We start from the raw sequence: 16,220 nt of genomic DNA on the forward strand, positions 1-16,220 counted from the left end.
ATTATTCAAATCTATCAACAGATTAATCTGCCAGTGAAGGAGGTGTGCTAGTTCAAGCGCAATGAAATAAGGTGTCATGGTGGTACCTTATAGTACATCATATTAGGAACATTTATTGTAATTCGTATAAACGGGAACGTCATATAATATTTTATATATGATTACAAGGTGATCATTACACAAACAATTTTGTTTGAAATTTTGATTTGAAGGTTCAGGGACTACTCTACTTATTTTTGAAACTTGTTTTATTGACTTATTGAACTATCAGACAACTATCAGACATCTTAATGTCACAATTAAACGACAATTAGTAGAATTAACCTCTGTGCATTACGTATAAATCAGAGAATGTATTTTGATGATGATATCATTGCGGTACCCTGACCCGATATTATGTTATAAGCTTGTAATACCTATACAATATAAACTTTCGTATCTTTGGGATTAAAACGGTTTAAATTTACAATTGACCCACTAACTAAAATCTATTCGCAATGTTGCAAGGAACGGAGTAGCACAAGTATGTGTTTGAAAAACTAAGGTTTAAAATAATCACATTAATCGTCATTAATATTCGTTTGTAAATGAACATACATACATTACCTTTCGAGGATTCAATCACTGCTTTAAAAAATATAAAACATTGGTATATTAATCTACGGATACGCCCCGTACACCACAACAACAAAAACAGTGTCCGTTATTACAATTTAATGAAGAGAGAAGGCTATTAGGAAGTGAACCTTGATTAAATCGTCGGTCGACGAACAATTGCTGGGTCCTACGGCGGCTGTCGCCTCACAGGGGCTAATCGCACTCGCACGATTCTGATTACGTGTGATTGTTGTATCAATCATTTCTCATATTAAATTATTCAGTGGTCATAATTCTATCTCGTACGTATCTTTTCTTAATGGCCATAGACAAGTCGTAAGGGATACATTCGGAAGCACTTAGTCTTGGTTTGTTACTCAATAGATTGTACCTATTTCATAATATACCTACCTATCATTAAATTCATTGATCGAAATTGATGACGGATGATCGTATTTAAAACATCTATTTTTTTTGTTTAATTCATTTGAATAATTGTCGTTACGAACGTATTCGATTAAATAATTCGTATTAGAAAAACTTTTATGTTTTAACTGGACAGTTATTTAATATGAAACACAAGTAAGTAGATATAAATAACGGTAAAGTGAATTGCACCCATTCTTCACTACATTAACCGTTCCTACATTAATCGAGGTTCGCTTCTAGCTAACAAACGATATACTTCCTCGCATAGGGTTAATAAAGTTAATAGGTGTAATTTCGTGTATAAATCATTAGCAACTTGCCCCTTATCGTACTGCATGTAACGTTACTGCTTAACTATGCAAATCTGATTGTTTGGTTCGATTTAATTTATAGGTATGTACAATTCAAAAAATATTACATTTTATAATTTTAAGATTAAAATTTGTTTTTACTTATTCATATGTAACAATGTGGATCCTTCATTATTAATAGATGATCTTCACAAGTGCGATTATGATGCCACAGAACATTACTCCTTTTTTTATGAATGAATTTGGTATATACCTACCTACCGAAACCAGTCCAACAGTTAGTAATAGGTTTGACGATTGTCTGCTCTCTCTTTCTTACTATACACGTTCAATTCCTATTATTTGTTTTTCGTACTCCCGTTTTTGTTGCTATGATATCGCATAAGTTTCATGTATGTTCGTAAAGTAAATTTAATAATTATAAATAGGATGACATAAAGATTTAGACAAAACATACATATAAACATAAAGATAGTAATATTTCTTTCTGCGGTTTCTAGTTTTTTCATTAATTTACACTGTCCCCAAAAACATCTTCAAGCTTACATTTGTACAATTTGTAGTTGATTCTGTTTGAGCACTTTTCCCGCTATATTGCGATTAGCAATTTTTATTTAATTCCCATAGCCACAAAATCCAAAATATAAATATCTCATTTCTACGCTGAAAAATGTTAATGTAAACACTTTAATTATTAGCCGTATGTTAGAATATATACAAAGGTATCGTAAAACGTAATAAAGTTATTTTTGTATTTTTTTTAAGTATCTACCTATTACCTTTCTAACGTAGGGTAATTATTACCTTAAGTTCGAAGAATACTTAAGTAAATCAGGGTTATTATTGAAGTTGTTAAAAAAAAATCTTCGATAAAAAACAACCTTTAATTACAGTTAGACAACCGTCAGGCGCGAAGTTCTTCTTATCGAAACAAAAATCGGCGCTGTGATATAATTAAACAGTTGTCTAATTTAATTAGCAATAGGCGAGTTCCCACAAGTCGAAAAGCCACCCTCGTTTATTGCGTCTAATCCAAATTCTCCCAACAATTAACACGCGAGCTCCAACACATACCTACATCCATACATGCTGTAATTACAGGTGTGCCGCACAGTAAACGGTGATTTCGATCTTATGAGACAGCTGCTGTAAATAAAGTAAACACGTTGATTTCCAACAACTTTGGGATAAATATTATTTAATCGCGATATTTAGCCAATAACATGTATGTAAATAATTGATTATCTTTACATAGTATGAACTAGAGTCGCTACCTGCCCTTGATACGCTTAGATCTTTTAAACTATACAACAGGTTTTAATGCACGTTTCCTTGATAAATGGAGTGATTAATGGTAAATGTGTATGTGTAAAATACATGAAAATAATAGAACAGAAAAGGCATAAGTTTCAATGGCAATAGCATAATTGCTTACTAAAAAAACTGTGATGATGGTTAATTTCAATTTATTAATTTATTTGTTTGTTTCCAAATTTAATACAAATTTAATAAAACTTTGAAGCCTCAATAATTTCAAAAGTCACTTAAAAATAGTATAAAATATGTAACTAAGAACTTTATTTATTAATATACTTTACATTTCTATATGGAATACAAAGACATTAGTACATAAGTTCTTTATTGCTTGACCAATAAGTTCTTATTTGTGAGCTAAAATACTCAAAAATAGTAAATATACGCGCTATTTTTGTTGTTAGTTGTTACTATTACACATATGCGAACTTTGCATGAACATTTTGTAAACACGAAAGCTCGCTTATAAAGGTAGTCGATTTATAATTTAATATATATATTTATATATACAATACGTATATTTTATATTTTTAAACATATTATATCGAGAAATGTATAATCCTAGTTCAGTTTATAAGGCCAAAAAACATTTTGTAACCAATAGTAGAGACTACTTTTTAATTTAAGATGATTATTAATGGCTTCATAACGTAAATTTTTGATGAAGTTTATTATTGGATACGAGAAGTAGTATTATATACAATCAAATAAGTAAACACGTAGTTTTGTAATTGATAATCTTATTAATATTACTAGAGTGTATTCCTAATAGCAGTATACATATAAATATTATATTATATTTATAATAGTAATACATACAAATATTCCTCATTTTCGATGTTATCGCATATGAAGTTACATCACCTAAAATTGGAATATAATTGAAAAACTTTTTCGAGATGGCAATCACACCGAGGACATTAAGCTCGGCTTCGTGTAAACTCTATTCACAGATTCATATCGTCTTTATTTAAGCAGTTAAAGTAATTCAAACTTTTAATACTCGCTCGGCCGTGAACTTTCTGTAATTGTATAGAATTCATGATATAATGACACTCGAAACTGTAATTTGTAAATTTACATTGTATGTTGTGATGAACGGATATTTATTTGAATATAAGTCGAATGAAATAAATAGTATTTCGGGAAATTCGGTTGACAATGTAAGTAATAGCTTATCATTAATGTATATGAAACTTGATTATACACTTGAATCATAAAATCATCAATTGTAGTCTCAAAACAAAGGGCAAGCGTAGCAGTTAACGAAAAGACTAGTGAACAATTTGGTACTCGAGAAACGTTTTAACTTTTTGTAAAGTGCAACACTTTCCCAGCCCTTGCGAAGGGCCCTCCAAAACGCTACTGCGTTTAGACAAATGAACAACGTTGCACCCTTGATGGCACACGCCATGTTACATTGATGTATTACATACAGAAAATGAAACGGTTCCGTAGAATTGCATAGCAGAGTCTCGCTTTAGAATACTAGTAACACAATTAATCTATATTTAAAAATGTTATCGATATTTTAATTATAATTATGTACATATATTAAAATAAAAAAATCTAAGAAGTTTCCGTTTATTGATTTGCCGATTGGATATTTTGTTCGCATAAAATTTCACCCAGTGTGATGGTTTCGTGAATTATGCGACTATGTTTTAAAATATTACAACGAATAATTTATTTGTGTACCGAATGTGTTATAGAGTAATTATCTATCATAGCACTTTCACTTATATTTTTACATACGAAAAAGAATTTCAACTACTATAATTATTTACCATTGGTTTTATTGCTAATATATTTTGAAATATTAATAATAATACCAATAGAAAACAATATATAGATTGTAGCAATGTATTTATATTTCATGGTTCTTCCAGATAACGGTAGCTTCGTGTTAAATACAATAAAAGTTATGCCGTACAATAGCGGAACTCGTAGAACACAATAAATCAATTGGAGTGGGTGGTTGACTTTTCACTCAAATGTGTGGTTAATTGTAACCGAAAATGACTGTTGATCGAGCCACACTTAATTTGAGTAGTGCTTTCGTAGGGGCTGCGGCGATGGGGTGGAAAGTAATGGTTCAGTTGATTTTATGATTATTCGATATTTGTACGAATCTTGTACACCGGAACTGGAGTAATTGCGTTGTAATATTTTTATAATTAGGGTCGATTAATGTTACTAAAGGTACAATACGCCTGCATTACATTATTTTAAGTAAATTTTTTTATACCATATTTTAGTGCATTTTGAAATACGAAATAATTTAAATTAAATATTATAGGTTCGTGTATATTTTTTGCTATAATCTGTATTCAGCTCACTCCCTGTTGGCACCCTCTCTTATTGTATAGAGGGAAAATTACACTTTAATTGCTCATTTGCGTCATTTAACTTTGTGGAATATGTAACAGTAGGTAAAAATAATGACAGTTTTGAATGTTTTTTGTTTGTTTTATTTCGTTGCTAAGTTACACTTAAATCTTACTTTAGATGATTCTTACGTTTAAGGAAATAAATAATTTAAATTGTAATGTCATGTATTTTAATAAATACTTGTTTTTTATTTATTATTCTTCAGGCCAGTATGTTTCGATCATCTTTTTAAGGCGATCATCCAAATCCTTGCCTTCAGGTGGTTGCTTTCCAAGTATGAAGACGAATTTTTCGTGACAGTCCATCATGCCGAGGTATAGGCCCTCAATTATTTTTAGGCGCATTGGGTAACGGTTGAACTCTGCTAGGTCTAGTTTTGCTATAAAAAAAGACGGATGTTACTACTACATAAAAACATTAATCTTATTTAAAACTAATCGCCTGTAATGTCTCACTTCTTAGCTAACGACGCTGCGCCAATGGGGGTAGATCTAATTTTATCAAACAATTGACCAAAAGATTTTTAAATTAATAAAGTATTCTGCAAGTAGTACCACTACTTGCAGAATACTTTATTAATTTTGAAAAAATACGATTAGAAAATCTTTTAAAGTATTACATAAAATATTATTGCGTGTGGTAGAAATCCTATATATGTATTTAGTAAAAGCATATCCTACTGTGTTTTCAATCAGACATCTAATCCCACAAAAGCATATATATCTTGGTGTGTTAAAAATGATTATGTGAACATTAGATTAAATATAAATGAAGATTGCGCAACAGCGCGAAATTCTTTCTCAATGCGTTACTACTTTACAAAACGACGGTCTTCTAGAAAATTTAAGTACTATTTTTCCGAGTCATATATTTAAGCTGTGTGTTGATTATCATTAAGTCTTACACGACATACCTTCGATACAAGTTTTTACTTGTCAAATGATGGTGTTAACATATAGATTTAGGCTTTAAGACATTTGCATCGCGAAGTTATGAATTTGAAATTAATGTTTTGGCTTACCAACAGTTAAACTAAGGTTTTCTTGAAAAAACTTCGTTGGGGCGATAAAATATACGTTAACACCAATTCTTTTGAAGGTAGTGGACATGTATAAATAACTACTATCGTTTTTAGGTATATAATAGGTGTACGGGCAAGTAGTGGACGGGCAAATAGGCTACCTAGTAAGTAGTCCATTGTCCATAGACATTGGTCCTATACGAAATATTAACCAATTCTCACATTACACCAATGGACCATTAACTTTAGGTTCTAAGATGTAACCTTTTTGCATTTATACTGTCTTGCTCATACTTCGAACCGAAACACTAAGTATGTTAAATATTGCTATTTCGCTATATAAGTAGGGGCTTCTTACGCATGTTTGCCTTACTAACAAACAAGAAATCCAAGCAAAGTAATGAAGAACTTCATAAGTCAAAATATATGTACCTGTGAGCGGTGGCTTCTGTAAAGTCCTATAAGAGCCGTTCCCTTCCAATTTTTCTAAATAATAATCTCTGGTTCGGTTGGCGTCTCTACAAGGTATTTGCATTTTCAACGTAACGTTTTCCCAGTTAAGGTTCTCTACGAACTTTCCGATTTTATCTTTCAAACCATTTATTTCCTGAAAGATAAGGATTCCGTATTACGATCCACATGTGAATGTAAAATTGTGAGGGATAATCCATTTTTGTTAAAATTTATGATTTGAAATAAGTATTATAGGATCATTTTAAGTATGTATCATCTGTTTGTATCGTTTATTTTTATCTGTGCTTACCTTTTCGTCGATTGGAGTAAACTCCACGCAATGAGGATCACCAGAACCTTTCATCTTTTCTGTTCTGAAATGCAAGAGGTGCCATACACCAATTGCTTCCGAGTCGTTGAATGTAACACCTTGAGAAAAACTTTGACAATTCGGCCCATTTTTGCTTGCTTTTGCGCTTTCTATAGATACTACTTGATGCAGTAGTGCTGTAATATCGAGAACATTGAATATATTTTAGCCTAAGTAATTTAAATTATATATATTTTAGCCTAAGTAATTTAAATGTATGAGAAAATAAATGTTTAAAAAGAAAAAAGTAATTCTATTTGGGTAGGTTATATTGGTATGTACTGAAAATATTATAATAAAGATGTTTTAAAAAATAATATAGTTACCAAAAATCACAAGAAGCCGAACTGATGGAGACATGTTCAAGTACAGCATGGGCTGCGGTAATGAACAGAATGACTTGATTAACTGTGTCGAAAGGATAACAGCATTAAACGGCGTTTATAAATGTGTATGAAATAAAGGCGGAGGAGGCATTTTTATTTTCCGCATCAGAGGCAAGATGAGCGTATTTTCCGAACTAAGATTTTCTAAGATACTAAGATACTAAGATTCTATTATTTGTGTCAGAAACGATTAACCATTAAATGCAATTAATAGCATACTTAATTCTAGAATTTGTCAAGAAATATATTAAGTACCTACATAAAAAAATGATGTAGAATGATAAAAATATTTCAAATAAATATAAATATTTCTTGATAGAAACACATTTTTTTTATCACTGGCCCGGAGAGCGAATCTTTAGTTTTTCTTTGCGTTCTTATTTGCGAGCCCTTACCATAACAAGGCTTTCGGAATATACTAACTATATTTATGTACCTACATTTCATAAACCATAAATAAAGCTATCATGCATTATAGTGTCCCGAAAATGGTATTCGCCCGTTCCTCTAAAATAGTATATATATGTATATATGTAGAGTTTGAGATGGCCCAGTGGTTAGAACGCGTGCATCTTAACCAATGATTTCGGGTTCAAACCCAGGCAAGTATCACTCTCATGCTAGGCGGCGAAGGAAAACATCTTGAGGAAACCTGCATGTGTCTAATTTCATCGAAATTCTGCCACATGTGCATTCCACTAACCCGCATTGGAACAGCGTGGTGGAATATGTTCCAAACCCTTTCCTTATTAGGAGAGGAGGCCTTAGCCCAGCAGTAGGAAATTTACGGGCTGTTAGTTTTATGTAGAATTTTTAAATTTCTTCTCCAAATTTAGTACATCCCTGGTAGTGCGTTGGAGTAGAAGACAAGTGCACGGTAAACTGAATAATCTGCCACGTCCTGCCCGTTATCCTTCAGTTTACGAAATTAGGATATGTATTAAATATATCATTAAAATTAAACATACATATTTTATTTATCAAAACGATTTCAAGAAACTCAAATTATAAGATGAAATTAGCTAGTTTGGAATCGCGTGTTTGTGCCCCTATAAACATTTTTTTTATTCATTAGAGTTAAGTTAAACTAATTTGGACAGTATCTCATAATACATAATATTTGTATATAGGTATAGTTTATGTGTATTTATACAGAAAAAACAATATTTTTGAAGTTAGCAATTAGCTTAGTTTATTGATAGTGCGCAACAGAAGAAAGACTATTATTATTCTGCTGATGTAAAAAATATGTAACTTTTTGATTATTATTGTGACATATGTCTGTGATAAATTTTATTCAGTAGTAGTAGATAGCTATTATAAAAGCGGGGCTTAGCTTAGTGTTAGTGTTTTGCAGTGTTAGCTAAATTATTGCATGCTAATGATATTCTTTGTTCTATTCTAGACCTATAGAAAAAAAACTTTGATCTATTTCTGAGCAAAATTTCATTAAAACCTATTCTTCCGTTCCGAGTAACAAACATCAACTCAAACTTTCGCATTTATAGTTATAAAATAACTCAGATTTGAAAAGGAATTCCGATAAAAGTCATTGGAATTATAAATCATTTTTCTTTGCCTAATTAAATAAAGAATGCTGATTTGAAACAAAATTAACAATATAATAAAACATTGCAAACGTTTGTATGATATCAATTAAACTAATTGTATAAAATATATTTTTTAAAACAAAATGTCGTATTAAATATAAAAATGTCAATGTTCATTAATATAGCTCATGTTACATACAAACGGACCACAACTTTTTTGACGTCCTGTGTGGTTAACAACAACCCCCGTCTTTGTCTTAAGAACAAAATGTATTTAATATTTATTGCTTTTTGATTAAAATAAAAACGTTCCTAAATCCATTGTCATAAGGTTCTGTTTTGTTCAATGATCGCGCTTCAATAGCAAGGAATTGTGGTTTGCAACGCACGCGCTTCTCGTATTGATGGTTCGGGATATTTTATTGCAGGGTTTAGGTAGTGGCACCTGTCGTTCATTTGATTTAAATCGTCTTTCCTCAATAAACATTACCTTAAAGTCTGTGTTTATGAAGCAGTAATTAAGAGAGAAGGGTAAATAATTACTATTTTATGTGCTTATCTGTTGCTTTATAAATAAGTACTTGTTTAGCTTTTAATACATTTTTTTTTAAATTAGTATGGGTTTCCGTTTTTTATTATGATTGATAAGAATGTTTTGATCAAATATATAACTTATAAACTGTAATTAAATTTTTATGTGTCTTAATTAATTATGGGACCGTATATCTTCTAGAACAGCGTGGCAGCCACGCTGTTACTTTAAACGATTACTTATAATATTTACGTAATCGTTTACAGGTGGTCATTAATATCTTATTTGTTAAAAAGCATTTACTTACATACGTTAAAATTAACTTTCATACATTGCCTTGACACCTGCTTTTGTTGTCGTTACTTTATAAACGATTTTTTATTCATTACATACACACGTAAAATTATTTAGTAATTGCTTTCCACTTCGTAGTGTTCATATGTTTATGCATACTATTGAACTATATTTTGAGAGTAAAGTACCTACCTACCAAATGTTCGGCTCTTAAACTACTACTTTATTTTATTACATTTTTATTTTACTATTATTCACACCCCACTACAATTAATAATCTCAACATAGTTGTATAAGCGTAAAGTCTTCTTTGCTGTGATGCGTCAAAGGCTTACAATTTGTTAATCACCATACAATGTTGGACTAAATAGTCAAAACATATGAAAATTAAAATTTTAATTAAGAAAGTAACGAAAACAGCATACGTTGTTCAATGTGGCCTTAATTATAGCATAAAAGAGTATCGAATTGATTAAGCTTATGAATTAATGAAATATTACATTTGGTTTTAAAATATTTTTCTAAGATTTCGACGTGTCGTAAACGATCAGATCAGAAAAGACTATTCTACAATAACAACGTATTTCCATAAATTAATTCTAAAATAGCTAAAACCAGAGACTTCAAGATAATAGACTATGAATCTATATTATTTTCTTTTTTATGATATAGGTAGACGAACGGGCAAATTGGCCGCCCGATTATAAGGCACTATAGAAAATATCGCTGTGAAAACTATTAACTATTTCTTACATCGCCAATGCGGTACCGCCCTTAACTTAAATATTATGTCCTTTGTGACTGTACTTATACAAGCTCACTTAGTCTTTAAACCAGACGCAATAATCCAAGAATAATGAATACTACATACAGTTTGGCGGTAGAATCCTTATGTGTGGGTGTGGGTGGAACCTAGACAGACATGCTTGCACAGAGTCCTGACACGAAGTACAGCAAGAAGTGTTGCTAAAGGGGAGAATCTAATAAGTGGAAGCTGTTATCTACACAATTTATATCTCAGAGGTTACAAAGAAATTCGATTCCAAATGGCAGTCTTTAGGGCTACTGGTGACATACTGTTTGATGAAGATGAAAAGTGCTCAGGTTTTATACCAATCATATTCTACGTCATTTAAGCGCTAAAAATAATTTGAATTTTTCACTAAAAAGCTCGAAATTTCAAGGCAACAATCTTTCATCTCACCAGTGTTAACTCAGGTTTTTACCGGGAATTTATTTATTTATTTCGTATTTATATTCAAGTTTATTTTAGTAAACCACTGACAAACCGCAGATAGCAATTAAATAAGATATTTATCGGTGTTAGTTCTACGGTAAGCCATTATTATTAAATGGTCCACTGGCATATTTGAGCTCCTAAAATAATATAGAAAAGTATTTTTTTTTATTTAACCTATAAGCGATTGGATTAACAAAGAAATATATATTCAACCAGAATCTGATTTACCAAACACAAAATGATAATGTAAATTGGTCATTAATTGCTATTTTGTATATTATTTACAATTATTATTTGTATAGAATTATAGATAAATATTTATCAATATTATACTGATATCATTGGTTTTTCCATTAATTACATGGTTTGAACAGAAATTGCTTTTAATGCAACCGTAATGCGTTACAAAGCTATAATAAATGCAGTTAGATGCACAAGCACTCACGACTTTGATTTAGTTGGAGTTTATTTTTTTAATTGAAATATGATATCATATACGGACAACCCTACGGATGTTTTCAGGTTCATTTCGGTATATGTACAGTATAGTTATCTTATACTCTTTATTTACTAAGTCCGTTATTAACTTCTGGCCTTAAAATGTATAAAATATCATCAGAACCAAAATAGCAGCTTTTTGATAAGAGTGATTTCTTAGTTTGCCTCTGACATCCATATGTATCTGATGTTATACTAGTACACCACCATTGACTCATAAGGATCGTTCGAATCTCAAAAATCTTTCGGTTTTTCTCCAGCAATATTTTATAAAATCGAGTACCTATTATATAAAATATCGTAAAAATGTATGTAACATCGAAAAAAATTGTTACTTAAGCCATATGTGATTCGTATATGTTGGTGGTATGCATTGATGGTATGTATAGTCGATAATTTTTATGAGAAGAAGATCTTTTAGGAAAGCTTGAATAGAGTTAATATACGTAGATAATAATATTTCCACATAAATTTATACGCACATGCACATTATATATATACGAACAAAGGCGAGTCGCAACCGTGGATTTTTAAAATTTCACACTATTCAAGTTATACTGTACGCAAATAAATAAAACGTAGTTTTATTAATTAATGTTTCGTCGTTTACTATATTTAATTCATTTTACTTTCCAATTTCTACATACTCGATGCGTTGCGTGACTCAACATTATTATCTGTTTGTTTGTTATTTATATTTTTGTTAATTAATTTATCAATTACCGCGTACTTTTTGTTTTGATTTCTTGTTTTTATTGCTAAAAAACTACGCTAACGACTTCTTATAAATGAGTTAAGTAAGACTTTAGACACGATTAATTGAAATCACTTGAAGGTTTTGCTGGATTACCGCGCGCGTGAGGCATGGCTTGAAGACTATTTATTTCAATTATTGATAATATAAATAATACTTTTACAAGGTTTTGACTGACTAGACAAAACCTTGTACAAGTAACTTACACAATTTTGCTACTTAATTTAATAATTTGTATTTAAGAAATTAACGAAAATATATTGTACGGAAAAAATTGTATTAAGCATTTTTTAAAATAAAATTTGATTCATTGAATTTTCGAATATATACCCACGATATTTTTTACTAACCTACTCGCTACGCTACTATGGGCTCTTATATTATAATATATATGTGTGTAAACGTTTTCAGTTTTCATATAGAGATATAATATAAATACAATAAAAACTGTACTAGAACTTTACTTCCATATTCGTGAAATCCGTCAGACGGTGTATAGCCGTCTAGTTTATGCGCGTCAGTTATCTGCAGAGATTAGGGCGCGCTGTATCTCAGAGCAATGGACGCCCACCGCTGGCCTAACATGCTCCTCGGACCGTACCTATAATATAAGCGGAGTCCGATTTGTTTATTATACTAGAACCAGTAACTACCTCAGTGTAGGATACTTGAAGCTGTCTTTAAAAAATAAAATACACAATTTTTGAGTTCCCTACGTTTTGAATCATTAATATTTATTATACAATGCAAACTTATGCAAAACGAATTTTGTTATACCATACTATGTTTGTGTGTAGTATGTGGGACTAGATTATAGCTATATATCATTAAGTACTAGGCATTTAAAATGAATCACTAACTGTACGAATTATTCATTCTCTCAGAATGGTGCTGAGCCATTCCAAGTAATCAGATTTTGACTGGCAAGCGATTTACGGTTCACGACTATAATGTAAGGCTTTAGAATTAATCATCAAAAATATATATGAAAGGCAGAAGTCTAAATGAAGATTTGCGAATTGAATTTATGTAACTTAAAGTCGAGATGGTCCAAGCTGAAGCCGTACACATGAATCTGAATCTGAACCATCGGCTCAACGATATATGGCGGATTTAGATAGAGCGCTTAACTTGTGTTTATAATTTATCTTGTTCTGTATCGTTTAAGAAAAACATAGTCAAAAAATCTGAGTATGCCTGATGAAAAGTAGCAGTCTATAGCTCGGGTTTATTAGAACCTGTATGTGTATTCATAACTGACAGTCATGTTATGTAAATTAATAGTAGTCTTTTAGGATTTAAATATTTTATAGTCCTTAAATACACATTTGCTTATGGTCATTTTAATTAAAACGAATACTTACATCTAAGCAGGTGCATACGTCCTTTTCGAATAATTGTTAACGTATTTTAATTTTCTCGACTGTCGGCATGATATCACCTGCCGGTAGGAATTAGCGAAACAATAATTCAAAGCGTGTCATTAGCGATGCTCACAATGGATTAGATATTCCTAGCTTTTGTTCTGACTTGTAGTGCAGACATCCCGGCGTGGTTTTAATTACTGAGCTCCGAATGCATTAATGTAATCAAAGCTCGATACATCATACTCGCTATCGCCCCGCCTCGGTTTGATTAATAATTCTAATGAGCGGCGGTGCCAAACGAGTTAATTAAGCGTTCGTTTTTTATTCGGTGCCACTGCGACCGGTAAACGCTGCATCAATCACCGCTTTGAGCCCGCCGCCGAATTCTTAATGATTGAAATGACGGCTGCAGCGCGGGACGGGATGCTGTATGAAGGTGTAAGATATTAGCTATGCAGAACTTAGGTATATACTACGTCTCTTGCTGATTCTTCGTAGGCTCACTTCACCCTTTTGTCTTGGCGTAATTTACATTTTATTTCATATTTAAAATCGTAAGAAAATTATCAGCTAACTATTTGAATAAGACTATATATCCCATAAAACGAGTGTCCTAAAAATATATACAAAAAGTTATTTACTATTTGAAATTTCAAAAAACTTACATAATCTATTATTGTTCTATTATTCTTATAATTGTCTAATCAAATCTTTTATTGTAAAAAAATCAAAGTTATATAAATCTGTACCAAATCGTAGAATTATAACCATGTACATATCAAATTATTATTTGCATACAAATCTTAGGAATAGGTACCGATATTACATTTTATCTCTCAGCTTTCCTAGAACGGTCTATCGTAACTTCCTTTGCTGATTAAGATAACGTAAAAATATTGTAATACCAATTACTGTATCGAATATTTGAATATCGAAACTAAAAAAGGTAAATAAACTTGAATACGCGTTGTATTAGACAAATGACGAGTATTAGTATAAATTCAAACAGTTTATTCTGTAAAACTAGTGGGAACATTTCAACGTCAAACATTATCAATCACTCGCAGCGCCGCTCGCCGCGGGCGGAATTGCTTTAATTTGATAAAACGCAATTAGCTACCAAATATAAATCTAATCTCAAGAGGCGGCTAAATTTTTTTTGCAGCTCCATTTTTTGGAATACGTTCCACTTTGACGGCTAATATGATGAAATTTGGAACAAAGATTATACAAAGCCTTTATCGTGAGATAGACAGAACACGGGCTCGAATAATATCGGGCACCTTGACACTTGCCAGATTGTCCTGTATCAAAATCTAGAGAATATTTTAATTGGGATCCAAATAGCTTTTAGCCCTGTCGTAAGCATATTAAAAAAAATAACAATAATCAATCGTGCTGTATCGGAAACCTTTAATTAGGATAGATTAAAAGGTGCGTTTATTAGTGCAATTCAAAAGGAGTTTTTAGGCGAGTCATTCCAGTGGCAGTATCAAGTGGAACTCAGCAGGGTTCAATGTCTAATTCACCGCGCTACCAACAGGTGGCAGCAATACCGCTTTTCAAATCTGACAGACGCCATTGCCTTTACGTCAGAAAGCCGCGAATAAAATTAATGATGTTCGCGCCTTAATGACGTTTCACGACGCCGCTCCATTGTGTCCGTAATACAACAATTATTGAGATCATTTATTAAGTTTATTGATCTTTTAAGTTAATCTTTTATTTCGTAATTTAGCTCCGGCGAGCGCGCGAACTCATGAAAAAATATCTCATATGCGGAGGCATTTTTTGGACTATTTTTGTCATTATACGGCGTGATGTGAGCGGGTCTTTGAATGTAGAGGCAATTACTGCTCCGCATGTGGTTTGATTATGTACGACGATTCCATTCCATCTAGCGGTGAGGCTATAAAATGCCGGTAAAAACATTACTAAAACCTTCGTCGAAGGTAGTTTTTGAGCTTCCGTTGCTAAATTGACGTTGATATTAAGAGCCATTGTTACAATTTTTGTAGATTGTTATAATTATATTTGACGCGATAAAAAATGAACGCTTTTGTTCATTTATTTTATTTTGTATTTATTGCGAACAACGCTTTTTGTGGCAGTGAATCCAGCGTATTTAAAGTGCTCATAATATCTTAAATAAGTGTAGTGCGAGAGTTCGTCATGCAAACTGTTACGAGAAGCTGATGGTACTGTGGCAGTTTACAGACTCGCCGCTCATACTTAATTAGCAATGCCGTTCTTGGCTCCTTTGACGCTGGGTAATCTCGAAACTTTGCATCAATAGCAATTACCGACTTCGCCGTATAAGCTCCTCTTATGCGCTCCTAGTAGCTGCTCATTTATAAGTTTATAACAAATGATGCATGGAAAACACGTCCAGCAAAATAATATCTAACAACGCAACATTAAGATTACAGACGTGATATAATTTCCACAACAAGGATCGATTCTCAATAATTGCGAAGTATTATAATTTCAATCGGGGATTCATGGTTTTAGCAATATAGCCGTATCAGATCTGCTTTGTCTTCCACGATCATCGGAAACCAGTGCAATTATACGCAATCGTGTCGAAATTATTGTAATAACCAAAAAGAATCGATGGTCTAACGATCGTTGATCGCTGCACGCCGATTGGCGCAGCACTCACCAATGCGCGCGCGCACGACCGATCGTTGTTAGGCGATCCGCAGACGATAAG

The 16,220-nt window shown here is 31.9% G+C and overlaps 1 protein-coding gene across 1 annotated transcript; it reads right to left on the bottom strand.

Moving 5' to 3' along the window:
* Positions 1-5,188: 5,188 nt before the first annotated feature.
* On the bottom strand, positions 5,189-7,306 carry LOC124539078. The gene is made up of 4 exons (XM_047116402.1): positions 7,213-7,306; positions 6,827-7,023; positions 6,496-6,670; positions 5,189-5,421 (listed from the first exon to the last, which is right to left on the bottom strand). The coding sequence occupies exons 1-4, from the start codon at positions 7,259-7,261 to the stop codon at positions 5,237-5,239; spliced, it is 606 nt and encodes a 201-aa protein (XP_046972358.1). The 5' UTR covers positions 7,262-7,306; the 3' UTR covers positions 5,189-5,236.
* Between the last annotated feature and the right edge of the window lie 8,914 nt (positions 7,307-16,220).

The sequence above is a fragment of the Vanessa cardui genome, chromosome 2 (genome assembly GCF_905220365.1).
Source record: "Vanessa cardui chromosome 2, ilVanCard2.1, whole genome shotgun sequence".
Classification (NCBI taxonomy): Eukaryota; Metazoa; Arthropoda; class Insecta; order Lepidoptera; family Nymphalidae; genus Vanessa; species Vanessa cardui.